The sequence below is a fragment of the Triplophysa dalaica genome, chromosome 18 (genome assembly GCF_015846415.1).
Source record: "Triplophysa dalaica isolate WHDGS20190420 chromosome 18, ASM1584641v1, whole genome shotgun sequence".
NCBI classification, from domain to species: Eukaryota; Metazoa; Chordata; class Actinopteri; order Cypriniformes; family Nemacheilidae; genus Triplophysa; species Triplophysa dalaica.
Window position 1 is genome coordinate 18,891,781 of NC_079559.1, and position 15,034 is coordinate 18,906,814.

A 15,034-nucleotide genomic window follows, 5' to 3' on the forward strand; every position below is an offset into this window, starting at 1 on the left:
AAGAACGAAACGATGCATAATGCAACACAAGCTGAAGACAAGCTCCGGCGTGCAAGCCATCGAGTCCAGATGTTGCCATGCAAACTACAGCGCACCCTGACAACAACAGGTAAAAGACAGCAGAAAAATTATTTTGGCATAAAGCTTACAACTAATATAAAAATACTATTCATAATGAACTTCATCCAAAAATTTAATTTAATCACCCTTAGTTTATTCAAAACATATTAATTTCTTTGTTCTGATAAACACAAAGGAAAAAATTTGGATAAATGTGAGTAACAAAACAGATATCATCCCCCATTTACTCCCATAGTATTTATTAATATTTATAGTATTTCATATTTTCCCTACTATGGCAGTAAATGGGGGATTAGATCTGTTCGGATACTGATATTCTTCCAAATATTTTTCTTTCGTGCTCAGAACATAGATATTTCTATAGAAAAACTGTAAAAAGATGAGCCATTTCCACCAAATTGCTTCCCCAGGAATCCCAAACCTGTTAATCCTCCAAATTCTATGACCAGATTAAGTTGGATTAAAGTCCGTATTTTTGGAAAAGCAGCCCAGCTGGAACAGTCATCACATTCATTTTTCATGCTAATAGGAAAAGATGATTGATGTCACTGCAAATCAAGTTAGATAGAGTAAATCATGAAAGGGAATTTTTCATTTTTTTTAGCTGACAAAATGAGAGGTGGGTAAGGCCCAGACGCACCGTTTCTGGACGGGAAAGGGGCCTTTTGGAGAGAGAGTGGACACAAGAGGAAACAATACAGAGAAGAATGACCACAGGGATTTCCTCTTGTTGATAAATATGATAATATTTCCTAACTCTCTGAATGTTATTAACTTATACATTGACTATTACTATTAAACATTAAACTGGCGATGTTGCTTAGCATTTGAATACACAGAGCACATATTTATAGCATTTTCCTGTCCTCTTCTGATTGACAGGGTATATCAGCCCTGATCATTGGCTGGTTTTAAACTATCAGCCGATAGCATGAAAAAATGGTTCTATCAACCGATACCGATTGACTATATATATAAGTGCATCCCTTCTTTTTATACAACAACAAGTTATTCTTATCCGTGCACGCTACCATAAATTATCCACGCCAACAAAGTGCATTACAATTTATAATATCATTTAGCCCACAAGTCTGATTACTGTGACTGATACTTCATTATTTTACAACACAATTACTTTATGTGATTAGTAAAAGTGTTGGCTCACTTTAACATTTTATAAAAATATAATAAATCAGCAAAATAAGTAAACACTCCTCGTTTGACCTCCTCTGTCATTTGCTAGCGATGTGAAATACAGCTCACATCAGGACTTGGATGCTAATGGCATTTGTTCACAATGGCCACGGTTGTACAAACATAATCACTGCTTGCCTACACACGAATGTGCCCATGTAAACATGCACATGCTCTGCAAGAGGACAAGAATGAGATAACTGTGAATCGAAGTCATTGTTTCCTCAAAGCATTTCTTCATCACCATTTACACAGTGTGCGTGACAGTCAGTAAGAAAGAGAATAATGTAGTGGAAGAAATTACACATTTATATATAACACACCAAAAGACGTTGCATTTCTGTGTAAACTGTACCTCTGTGTGAACGGCTAATTGAATTTCCTATTTCAATGCTTTATCTAAACTGTTTGCCTATCTATTGTACTGTGTTTGATCTAGCTCTGTGTACACTTTAAGTTCATCTGTCTGTTTATTTTATAAAGGGAAGCTTTTTACAGAATTAAAATTCTGACCGAGTCTGTGTACATGACCTGTGTCGTGACCTGCATATGGTAATGTTTGTCTAGTACGGACATGTAATGTGGACACACTGTATTCTCTATCTGCTTTTAGCACATAGAAGAGATGAATAACATTGACTTTAACACCTGAGCATAGGCGTAGTGTTATGAATAAACCTAGTGCTAAGCTGACTAGTTTGGATTTCTAACTCCTGTTGACTGGCAGTGACTAGGGTTGCAAAGGGGCGTAAAATTCCCGGAAAATTTTCCGGTAGCTTTCCATGGGAACTTCATCTGGGTAATTTTAGAAATATACTTAAAATATTTGTTGTGGTAAACAAATAAGAGCTGCAATATTTTGTTGTGGTAAACACTGGTCAAAAGTTTGGATGTGTAAGTTTTAATGTGTCCAAACTTCTAACGAGTAGCCTACTCTGCTTCTGTGTGATGCCAAAAAACTGGCTAGCAGAAAGTAAGAACGGGTTTATGTTTGCTAGCCTCATAAATTGTCAATGAAATAGTGCTAGCTCACATTTAACATATCTGATTTACTGGCTGGCTAGCTATTGGTTTTGGTCTCGTATTAATCTTGAATACCTAAACAGTAGTATTGCATACATCGTATCTTCGAAGAGTATTTAGTTTGATCAAATTCATAAAAGAGAGATACAGCTGTAGGAATAATTTCAGAAAAGACGAGCTGCTGGAGGCAGGCTGGGGGGACAAAACTAATGTTACAACACAAGCCCACTATACATCATCGCATTGATCCCTTCAGGTTTTTACGTTATGGACATAGACGCCAACAAGTCACAGAGGTATGACTTATTTTGATTTCCGTGTGCAGTTCATAGCATTTGAACTGTGCCATCTAGGAGTTTTAAACAATCTCCAAATACAGCGTTATATCTACCGTTTATATAACAGACATCACTGAAATACCGTGAACAAACCAACCAATATCACAAGAGTAACTAGCTTCAGCTGCAGGCCCACAGCGCAACCAATCTTGACCCAGCGCAGCCTACCTTGATTATCGGGGCTTCCTATAGCTCGTTGGTTGGCGGGTGGGCAGGCTATTTCTTTCGCTTTGCCGTGGGCGTGCTTTTCCGGGAGAATTGCCCAATAAAAGGAATAGACTTATAAAAAAAAATCCGAAACAGGTTTGAGAGCTGGGGGAGTGAATCAAAAACAGAAAAACAACGTCATACGTCCAACTTGATTTTGTTGACCATGCATGAGAAGCCAGCACGTTTAACAGTGTTAAGAAGTCAGAATGCATGAAATGGCATGTTACCCAATCTTTAACAACATGTACTCATACTTGACTTAACATTGAACATTTCTAAATAAACTGAATTGAGTCTGTGCATTGGCTATTTAATAATTTTGCTCTGAGAAATATTTTTTACGGCACTAATTCAGACACGCAACTCATTGCCTCCAATAAACCATCGGTATTAGCCTTTTTATGCTATTACCGATTGTCTGATGGTATTAAATTCATCCAATATCGGCAAATTAATATCGGTGGCCAATACATTGTTGCCTCCCTACTACAAAAATGTAATGCCACTGTTTGCTAAATTCACAATTTTTACTTTAACATTCAATTTCGAAAGAGCATTCTCTTCCCTCTCCTATCTGAAAAGTAAACACCATTCAAACTCTAGTCTAAGATATGATGAAAAAACTGCATTTTCACATAACTCAAACATTGGGCTAATACTGATCCACGAGAAAGGCAACAAGAATTATAAAGTGTCATTGTAAGTTTTTTGTAGGACCACGGCTCCATTTTTGGTTGACCAATATATACACACTTCTTCAGGAAGTTCTGTTGTTTGCACAGGCTGTATTCCCACCGAGGGCAAGAAACAAGTGTAACCAAATGCTGAAGTTTCAGTCACTCATCCACAGCTGAAACTATCATTTACACCACAGGAGGCCCGGGGGGACAGATAGAGAGGAGCTCTGTCCTGACAGGAAGAAAAAAGACTGAGGAAACACGATGGTCTCGGCACGTCTGGCCATTTGGCTGTCAAGAATTAAGTGGGTAAAACCTAATCCATCACATCACCTCTTCCTGTCTAGGTTAGTCTTATCAAAAACCTTCAGGAAAGCTTTCAAGTAGTGAAATACCAACACTGGTTTTTAAGAGATTTTTCATGTAAAATATATTTTTTGGGTTATTATGGTCAAAAAATGTACAGAAAAAGTCAGCAAATTTACAAGAAAAACGGGAAAACTATTCATTATATATCCATATATCCTGTCATTTTTCAAGAAAAATATATTTTAAGGTATATTTCTGTGTCAATCCAGCTGACAGAAAAAAATTCTGAATCCCAGATCAGCCCCACTTTGATACGACCAAGAGGCGATAAAGAAGTTGAAACGTTGTAATTTAGTTTCATTATTACGACCCAAGCTGGGTCCTCAATCTTTCCCTACACTCTTCTGATTTTTAAAACACTTAGATATTGTACTTTTAACTCCATTCGCTTCTACGTTTCACCAACTTCCTGTGCACAGTTTTCATCAAGAGTACTTATGCTTGACCAACATCCACCAGAAAACCTGTTGCATTTTCCCAGAAACATGATCTCCACTGTGGACTAGCACCACAGGGCGGAGTACTTTCTGTCTCGTCTTTTAAAAGCAGTAATTTATAGCGTCTCCGGTAGTCAACTCTTCCCTTGATAACAAATACCTTCTCATTACAAAAGGAGGATAGAGAGATAGAGATAGAGAACAGAGGTATTTTTGCTTAGCTGGAGGCTACAGACGGCAGCTATTTCACACCTCCAGCTCTAGGGTAAAAAAATTCAAACCAACTTGGTTTTATTTAAAGACTTCACAGTTGGTCACTGAAGAAAAGACCACTCGTTTCATAATGGTTGCAACTGTAGCGCAAGGCTTTTAGTCTCCCGAGCTCACGTTATTTCACACTCCGAAGAGGACTATGCTACTGAAGCCCGTTTGGGCCTGTGAGACACCGGCACTCGCTCGGCTGGAATGCTGCCAAGAGACACATTTTTCAGGGCTTCATTTCAGCTGCCGTTTTCCTTCTGTTTCTATGTTTTACTCTCTGTCTATGCAAGTACTTTTACTTGCATTTTACATACATCTGTGAATATGGACGGTGTCAACTTCGACATACCACATAGAAAATACTTTTTTCTCCTGTATTCCTCTTATGGCTGTTTGACACATTAGAGAAATTAATATGATCTAAAGTGTGCGAATAAGCTATAATAAGCTAATAAAATAAAATGTATTTTTTGATTAAAAACATTTTAGCATCTTTAGCTCAAAGATGCTACAACAAAGTTTTACAGAAAAGACTTACCCGGGGTGTCATCTGGGGTGGCAGGTCTGGCCTGGGATTGAAGAGCCTGAGTTAGGAGAACTGAGATCAGCAGCAGCATAGTCTTCATCTTCATCATCATAAAGGATCCTCTACATCTGAAGTCTCCACCCAGCCCAGCACTCCATAGACCCAACTAGGACATCAGTACTGAATGCATGACACACACAAAAACACAAGACATAAGAAAATAATGCATATTTCAATTAGACCTAATTAACAGGATACAATTATGAAAAATTACACAAAATTAAACTGATTCCATCCCACTTTATATTAGTGAACTACATTTTGCTGAATATCAAGTATCACCATATGATTAAATCACCATTTGTAAAAGCAGAGAAAGTTTTTTAAGATATTTCCATTTGAACTACATCTGAAAAGCATTACAGATAATGATTTTTGTAAAAACTTAGTAGACTCCGAAAAATCCCTGTGATGCTTAAGAAACACAGATCAGAGATTCTTGTAAACAGTCTGATAAAACTCCTCTTCCCACCTACTTCAAATGTAACCATGAAGCTAAAATGGTTTAAAAATGTTGCTGTATAAGGCCAATGGTGGAACGTTCTTTAAGAATTCAAGGATTTTAACTACAGTTTGTTTACTACAACTAACAGAAAAGAACATTGTGTCTTTCTGAGTGGGCATCAGCAGAATGACATGGATTTAAAAAAAAATGCAATGATGAAACAATAAAATAAATGTAAACAGCAGGCTGCATGACCCTTGAGAAACATAATTTTTCATAGTGGAATAAACAGTTTTACCATAAACTTTGTGTATGGTCACTCCTTTAGTTTGCTTTTACAAACACATGGTTAAATACACAGAGACACAAAAACACAAAGACGAAAAAAAGTCCAAACGTTCACAGATATCCGTCAACTCTGCTGGTTAAGACCCCAGCGTGACCCCAACACACCATTCGTCTTATAGGTATCGGAACTCCACCTTCAAACATCATTTACACATTTCAGCACATCCTCAAATACGAGTGAATTGGTCTAAAGAGAGGAAGTTTTTAAGCTCTCTGTTAGTTTCTGTCATGTGTTTATGTTTTTATGTTAGTGTTTATGTGCCAGACAGTGATGTAATGTGATAAACATCTAGCTGATGGCCCAATACACCATTCATCTTCTAAATTGCATGAATGCATTTATCTTCTAAATGAAAAAACACACCTCTCAAATTATTTTAGAAACTTACTAAAGATAATTTAATAATAAAAAGTATTATCATAGCAACACACAAGAGGTTTTTGGGGTAGCCTTTTGACTGGAGATCAAACTGTTTTGGTTAAAGAGACTTTGAACTTTTGACCTTATTGATATTTTATAAACAGTTCAATAATATATTTTGTGGGAAAAAAAGCATATTGTGTGTGGAAAAACTAAATAAATTCATATGCATTAATGAGACTGTTGGTATTGAAATACAAAAAAAATTGCCAACTATCAGACCAAACATTCAGTTGATTTTATTTAATGTTCCACAATGTTGAGTTTAAGAGAGAAAAAGGCAAGGATAACAGACGAGAGGGAGAGTGCAGAATAAAGAGAAATAGATCCGTTCATGTGGAAAGTAAAGTTAGTACCCTAATTAATGGACCCAGGCAGGTTTTTCCCTCCGTCTGATCTTTGAAGGGGAACGCGGCTATAGTGTAGAGCAGGCCCAGCTCATTACCCCTGCCTACTACTGGAGCAGAACATTCCAGAGAGCGGCATTGGTTTGTGTCGGAGACGGGACGCCTGACCTCACTCATTTCAGCATTGGTGGGAGCTGGAGCTGGAGCCAGAGCTACAGTCAACCCGCCAAATCATGCGTCCCCAAATTGCCACTCCATGGGGAGGCCATTAGGACCACAGGCTGGTGAACTTCACCAACAAACATCTTTCCTGTTGCCTCCTAATCTTTTAAATCTAAATTGTTGCTCATCTCCAAAATCCTCCTTTCAAGGCATTTCTTAGAGAGTAACTAATACAATGTCCTTAACATTACATTTCATGCAGTGTGTAATGTTGCCGTGTGTGAATGTAAGAAGTCCACCAAGTTCTAAAGCCGTAGGTGATCAAATAACAAAGTCATCGGCTTGGGGAAAAAAGTAGTAAACTCTGAATCACGCGTACGAGTGGCCTGTCGTAATTTCACTTCTGTGTTAGATTTGCGTCTCTCAGTGTTATGCCAACCTGCGTTTCATTTGCGAAACTGCTGCGCTGTTCGCGATAGACCAATTGCAGCAGACTAGACCATCTGACCAATCAGATCAGAGTAGGCTGTCAGACAGATGAATCGCTGAACGAATAGTGTCAGTCAAGAAGTAAGGTAAAAGTAACTGCCTAAAATTATAAAATGAAAGTTTATTGTATTTACACCTTGTATGTACGTTAACTTAAAAATCACAGAATATTTACTGTTTAAGAAGGCAAGATTTTGCACAAGCCCTACTACATTTTCCCTAATGTTTAAAATGTCAACCCATTTTGATGCCACAACTCCATATCTTGTAAAAAGTTCCCTTTAGATAGGCATGCGAGGCAGCCATTTTGTTGTTTGTTCAAAAAAAGTTTGACTAATTTATTATTGCAGCTCTCAGACATTTGTGTAATAGCAACTTTCCTTTTAAAAACCACTGGGCGATAGTTTGCCATGCCAGCCCAACCCTGCCAGCTCAGTAAATTAGAAGGCAAAGAATTCCTTTTCACTCCAAACTTTCAACAGCATACTTCCACCGGAAGAACACCCACAGCAAACACTGGAACAGACGATTTCACCGTCAACTATTCACTACAAGACCACTGCGAAAGCCCACAATCGTGTTTGTTGCAGTCCACAGAGATAAACCAAAGAGGGGTGCTCAAACCACCTATTGAGTACATATAGCAAGCAACCCAAATACACCCATATCTCACTTCGACTAGAACTGTTATAGAGTTAAAAAACTACTGGCATTTATGAATGCAACTTAATTTAAGTGTCAAAGTCAGCAGTTTGTTTCTATGGAAATAATGTTAATGTACACCATCACTGAACCACTGAACTGTTCGGAGCGGGTAAATGCTGGTCAGATCCAGAGGGACAGTGGCTATAATGATTTCCTCTCTAATTTAAGTAGTTGATGTAATTACGGACTTAACGGCTGTATTTTTACAAGGTCGGTTACAGTTCTTCAGTATTTTAATGGCTGAAAATAACTAAACTCCACTGACAGAACCTCGAGGGGCTGTAAACAAACAGATACATAAAAAATTGGTACTTGACACAGTCAGTGCATAAGTTCTTAACAAGCTTTTCTTTTCTGGAATAAATGGGGATGTAACGATTCACCGTGAGCCAGTTGAAAATCAATCATTTGTGACAATTCAAGCCAGTTGAGGTGTTATTTGAATCTCAATTCAAGTTTTGAACAGCAGGGGCCACTGTGTTTACAAACATTGCAAACTTGGATATGCTTATATTTCTAAAATGTAAAAAAATCCAAGAAAACACAGACAAAGTCTTAGTTTTGTTATTTGACATAAAACTTATTTCTATTTTATAAAAAAATCTGCAGCATTTGAGAAACAATAAAAGGGCAGTTGTTAATTTCTAATTTGTCTCATTTTGTAAAAATAAATTGTGTGAATAAATCGTATCATGAGATCAGTATCGTGAATGCATCGCATCGTGATCTCTAGATTACCTAATCGCGCGTAACTTCTAAAAATGAACTATGATATGGAAAAATGTATGCACAGGCTTCGTCACAAATTGCAAACAAGTATTCAACTTAAGGTCGTAGATGCTCACATTTCAGTGCTGTCAAACAAAATATCTGGGTCATGTCTGCACATGCAGTTGCCAGCCTGTCTCTCTCCATTCAGAAACAGCTCTGCTCCCCCATCAACACCCCTATCGCAAGTGAAAAGGTGCAAACTGTCCGCTAATGTCTTTACATCAAATGACAATGGTCACTTAACATCAGGAACAGTTTCTGGAAGCTGAACAGGAAGGAGGTTTGTGTTATCGTAGGTAACGTTGATGTATAGGGTCCAATGGATGGACAGTTCTAGTCTGCACACAAAATGAAGAGCTGGGGTCTTAAAATAATCTAATGAGTGATGAGGAGGTAAAGAGAGAGTGTCTCTGTGTGATGGGTGCAGAAATACATCAGTAACAGAACACAAGCTCCTTAAACTGCGAAAGCTGTTCTGGAAAGATTTCTGTATTCATTTCTGTTAAAATGATATTCCTTTGCTGCCAAAATAAGTACCAAAATAATGTCATCCAGCTGGACAGTCTTTTAAAGCACCTGAAATGCATCCAGGATTTTATGTGTCACTCACATGTTTTTATGAATTGGCCCTCAGCCACAGGGGCCTTCCAAGCTCAAACTAGTATAGCTATGTTGTTTTCCTTCTAAGATAAATAAAATGCAAGAACAAACACGCCTTTCACAGAGAAAAGGCAATCTGGCAAAGAGAATATGACAAACCCCAGGCATAAGGAAAATTTGGTAAAGACAACAATAATATAACTTGAAACTAATTATTGTAGGTTCAAAAAACGTTGAATACGTTACCCAATAGCCCAAGAATGCGTCAATTGTTAAAAAGGTTTTCTTCAAAAGCCACAAATAAGAATTTAAAGGAGATTTTCGATTAAGTTGCCATTGTAACCTGTACGTTTTCCTTACTACACGTTTGTAAAAGATTATCGAGAACGCGCATGTCGGTACAGGAACGCGCAGTTCATGTAACATTTTTATTTATTTGGGGATTGAAGTTATTGAAATTCTAGTACTTCTTCGTTTTCTCACATACTTCATGTAAAATCAACGTGCAACAAAATTACAAATCAGTTCATCTAAAGGTCTCACATTTAAACACACCGCTCAATAAAATCAGATTTTCCGTAAAAAACGCTCATAAATAATTTCAAGAAGCAACTGAATGAGTATTTTGTGGTTCAAAGAGATTCCTGACTGAAAAATAAATATGTAAAGAAATTACATGTTATAAACATTGTGCTAGCTAGATAGTGACTCGCACGAAATAAGATAAATAACAGCACTTCGGGAAACTTTGTCTATATCTAAGTTAACTCACTTAATTCAAACTGTTACTTGTAAAAACAATATCAATAGCATAAGACGTTAAAATCAATACAGCAAGTAAATGTCTTTGTATATGAATGTAAGAACAGGATATGTCCCATTCACAGACGTTACTCACCTAGTCCTTTCTTAAGTAAATCCTTTCTTAAAGAGTCAATCCCGGTGTAAATTTTGCCAAAGTTCGTAGAAAAAACACTTCTAGATAATTACTGGACGAAACTCCACATTTATCCTCCGTCGTGATATCGTCTCTGTTGGTTTTTATAACGTTTTCTTAACACAGATGTTTTCCGACTTTATCATTTGAAATCAGTGAAAAGGCTCAACGGAGGAGGCGCGTGCAACTCCTGAAGATCGTGTGAAGACTTCGACCAGGTATAGTTTCGCTTAAGTGTTACTTGCAGGACCTAAAAACAAATTTCAGACCCGTTTTGTTGATTCTTCTTCAGAAAATCCCACCCGTGCTGTTTTTGTTTGTGTCCATGTGAAAAAGATGGAAGGGGAAAACTTTTACCCCTAGCGCTCCTTCGGTCAACAATCCGTTCCAAATCACAAACTAAGACAAAACGTTGAATCGGCAGTTTACTCGAGCTGCAGGTCTTCGTACAGTTGGAGTAGTTTCGCAAAATTAACTTTTCATGTGCTCGTCTGTGGATAGTCCGTGGCGTCGTCCTCCCCCCAGCTCTTCAGAGGATACAGCGAGATTCCGCACTCAAGGATGTAATCTCACACACTCTGACATCACTGAGCATAAAGACCTGACTGACCCCCCTCCATCAGTAACACCTCAGTGCTGCTAAACAGCTCGCCCGGTGCACTCTGGGATTGTAGTTTCTTTGAAACTGAACAATTCTGGTCGTCCTCTAACTTATTCTGGTCGTCCTCTAACTTTACGAATTCGATTAGATACAATGACATTTTATTTATGTAACATTTAAATACAAAGCCTATTGTATCAGTAAGAGATTGAATGCTAAGTATGGAAAATATTATATTGATAAAAAAATTATGTCATCATTTATTCACATTCGTCATTCCAAACCTGTGACTCTGTCTTCTGTAAAACACAACAATTGGGAAATGTCTCGTGGTTTGTGTGTTGATACAGTGGAAGTCAATGGTGTCCGATGTTGTTTGGTTACCAAAGTTCCTAAAAATATATGTTTGAATAAACATTTGTCTCATATTAATATATGTTTTTTTATTATTTATAGCTTATCTTATAGTTTAATTACTCTGGCCAATATATTGCTGAATCGGATTCAAATCTATACTTTATGATTCCTTTTTTTACATTTATTTATTATAAAACAATTTAATTTTAGAATAACATTCTAAGTATTTGAAAATCATTACAATAACATTCATAAGGAGTAGTTTATTTCCAAATTTGCCCCGTTTGACTTTCCATAGGAATAAAAATGACTATGGAAAGTGAATGGGGCAATTTTAAGTGAACTACACTTTTAAATAGACTTAATAGAAATAATACTATTTAAGATGCTTTTAAAAGATGTTGATAGGTATATAGGATGAGTGATAAGGTTCTGTTGTCTACCTGTAGATAAAGGTGCACCACTCATTCTTTTTGTGTGTGTCAACAATGTCCACACACCCCTGACACGGCTTGTGTTTGCTTAGTAAAGTTGACCACAGCAAAGTTAAGAGTTGCACATTAATTATCTCAACAGCAGGAAAAACTTCGGTGAAGCTTCAGATAGCATCTCCTTTTTAATTTACCTACCATTCAGGAGAACTATGGCACATATTTGTGGACCCCAGAGGTTTCTTTCTAAAGACACATTTTTCATATTGTATGTAAAGATAGCTTTGAGAAATACCATTCTTTTTTGGGGTCCTTTTGCATCTTATATAGATACGACAGTGGAAAGTGAGACAGGAAATTACAGGATGATAGAGAGGGACTCGGAAGCCGGGAAAGGACCACGAGCCGGGATTTGAACTCAGGTCACCGGAAGTGCTGCTGCACAACATGTCAGTGCACAGTCCACTGGACCACTTGGCGCCGACGAAAAATACCATTCTGAGAAACAAGCGACGTTTCCTTTGAAATTGTATTTGAGAAGTGTTTGTTTGTTTGTCAGCTTTGTGTTCGGAGTTGTGAGGTTTCCCCGCAGGGCTCGAGGCGACGATTTTCGCTCCACTAAAACCTTTATTGAGCCAATTTGCTCTCCAAACAACAGCAAAGTCCGTGAGAGCGACAGCAGACGCCTCTGCAATGTGTAATACGCCGCTGGTGTTCCAAACGTACCTCGGGACTAAATGTTTATTTTCTGTTTTCTTTCCTTTTGACACAATGTTTTATTAAAACATCAGTTATTTTAACACTATTGTTGTTTTCCCAGTGACAGAGGAATGACTCTTTCCTATTAGACCATCAAATGCACTTACGTAAGACTAGAGGATGGTAAGACCAAAAGTTACCTTCCCTGAAACGAGGAAATGCTCTCTGGAGCTTTTTCTTTCACAATGGAATGAATCTAACTAATTGTCTGTTAGTGCAACCCCCTCTTATTCTTCAGGCAAGCAAGCAGGCAGCTGAATCTGAAAGGGTCCCATTGACCTACTAAAGGGGGCTTATCAACAAATACAGCAATGAATGGAGGTGGCAATGAGGTGTGAACCAGCCTCAGTGAGACTAATGAGGGAGTGCAGGGAGAAGAGGGGGAAGTGCGCAGACAGACACCGATGGAGAGAACATGTGGTCAAAAACATCTTAAACTACAACAAGTTAGTTACAGATATTATTCAATATAGTGTTCTGTAAAGATGAATCTAGGATCTGTTGTCTGGAGCCACTCAGAACATCTAAGCAATTACCTGCGATTCCCTACCAATGTGGTCATAAGATTTGCCGACGTGCTATTCACAGTTTCAAATCATTTGCTTTTTAATGTTCGTGCACACAAAGGAAAAATATTTGTATTGCAATCTATATGCACTCATTGTGTTGTCACAGCTGTCATTTATTTCTAGAACCCCATATGTGACTTTGATGGTCAGTGAGCACATTGCATCTTCATCTTTGATAAGTCATGAGCGCTCAACATTTTCTTGCTAAGTGATGCTGGCGTTTCTTCAATTGAATCTGCAAATCATCTCGACTGTCAGTATTATCCTTCCTTTAAAGTAAAACAGAGCACTCTTTATTCACAGCCCAAAGAACGTTCTGCTGCTTCGCATTACAAGATTTTTTCCCCCCAAGATGCTGATTTCTTAGTCAGTGAATGGAATCGGTTTGGTCATTGTTAATATCTTTAAGAACCTTCACAGCTTTTCAACCAAAATTAATTTGGATCATTGATCACAGAACCAGACAATCTAGTTAAAAGCAAAAGCTTGTCTATTCTCCCCTCACAGCTTTTCCTCGTGATGATTACTGACACCTTTTAATCACAGAGTTTAATAAAGTCAGTGAAATTAAGCATATTAAATACTTTGATGTGTCAGTAAGCCAAACTGTTGGTGCTGTTTAACACCTATAAGCCTTATGTGTTAAAAATGAATTAAATATAGAAACAGTAGACACTAAGGGGCGGTTTCCCAGACAGGGTTTAAGCCTATAGTTCCAGACTAACTTAAATGTTAGAGGTGGCATATATCAGTCTGATTGTTTTGTTTCAAGATGCACAACAGTTATATATTTTTGCTTCTCAGATGAAAAAAGAAAAAGAGACGGAAACAAACGTTTCAGATTTCTTTATACAGCGCTATATTTTTACTGTAGGTTGCCAATTCTGTCATTTCAATTTCTGTGATACAATACAACTTTCTTCAAAGCAGCTTGAATCTGAAAATCCAACTTTTCAATAGCTGTGTGGAAAATGAGAAATTAAATAAACACTAAAAATGCTGGGTGGTTAAAACATGGGCAAACCCAACCGTTTGTTTAGATAAATGATGAGGTGAAAAGTCTTTATAGATTCATTTATTCATTTTAAGTTAATAGTGCAAAGGAGATGGTGGTCTAGTGGGTTAAACCACTGAACTGGTAAATCAAAGGTTACTGGTTTGATCCCAGCAGCCACCACCAGTGTGTCCTTGAGTAAGACATTTTACTCCACGTTGCTCCAGGGGGATTGTCCCTGTAATAAGTGCACTGTAAGTCGCTTTGGATAAAAGCGTCTGCCAAATGACTAAATGTAAATGTAAATGTCACTTTTTCTCTTAAAGTGAAACATTATATAAACTTATTTCGGCAGCGCAAGTTTATTTTCAACTCAATAGATAGTAAATAGTGGCTCTAATGGCAAGTTTAATCGTTCAGCCACACATTTATAAAATCTATAGCTTGAAGGTAGAACAGTCACTGGCACAATGGATGTTCTGGATGCACTGCTATACGAGGATGGCATGGTGTTAATTGTGCATTGAAATGCAGTGCTAGATAGTTTTGGGTGGTTGCTGCCTTGCGGTCACTGCTCAAATCTATGGGATTTTTGCTGGTTTTGTTGTCCTCTTGCAAAAAATCTCTTGGCAAAAAAAAGTTGGAGCAAATGCATAAATTGTGTTAGGATTTAAAAAAGTGAGATGCCTAATCAAACAACACTAATTTATGGCAATCCACATAATGTGACCAGCTGCAGTGGATCAACACCCAGGCCAAGCACCACAAAGCAATTTTAAAGACCCCCAGACATTCTTCAGATCCCCAGAACGTCCTCACCATCCGAAATGCATATGACCCTGTGGATGCATGTGGAACACATGTGCAGTTTGGTTCTTCATCATCCTAGTCACACTGAACATGAGGTCAACGTTTGTAATAA

General features: G+C 37.7%; 1 protein-coding gene across 2 annotated transcripts in view; it reads right to left on the reverse strand.

Annotated features, from left to right (window-relative positions):
- Positions 1-11,008, reverse strand: part of fgfr1a (fibroblast growth factor receptor 1a) — a 35,258-nt gene extending 24,250 nt beyond the window's left edge. For both annotated transcript variants that reach the window (XM_056772483.1, XM_056772482.1), the window contains exons 1-2: positions 10,363-11,008; positions 5,129-5,296 (exon numbers count right to left, since the gene is read on the reverse strand). In XM_056772483.1, the coding sequence (XP_056628461.1) occupies positions 5,129-5,228 (100 nt within the window). In that variant the 5' untranslated portion in view covers positions 5,229-5,296; positions 10,363-11,008. The remainder of the gene's footprint in view (positions 1-5,128; positions 5,297-10,362) is intronic.
- Between the last annotated feature and the right edge of the window lie 4,026 nt (positions 11,009-15,034).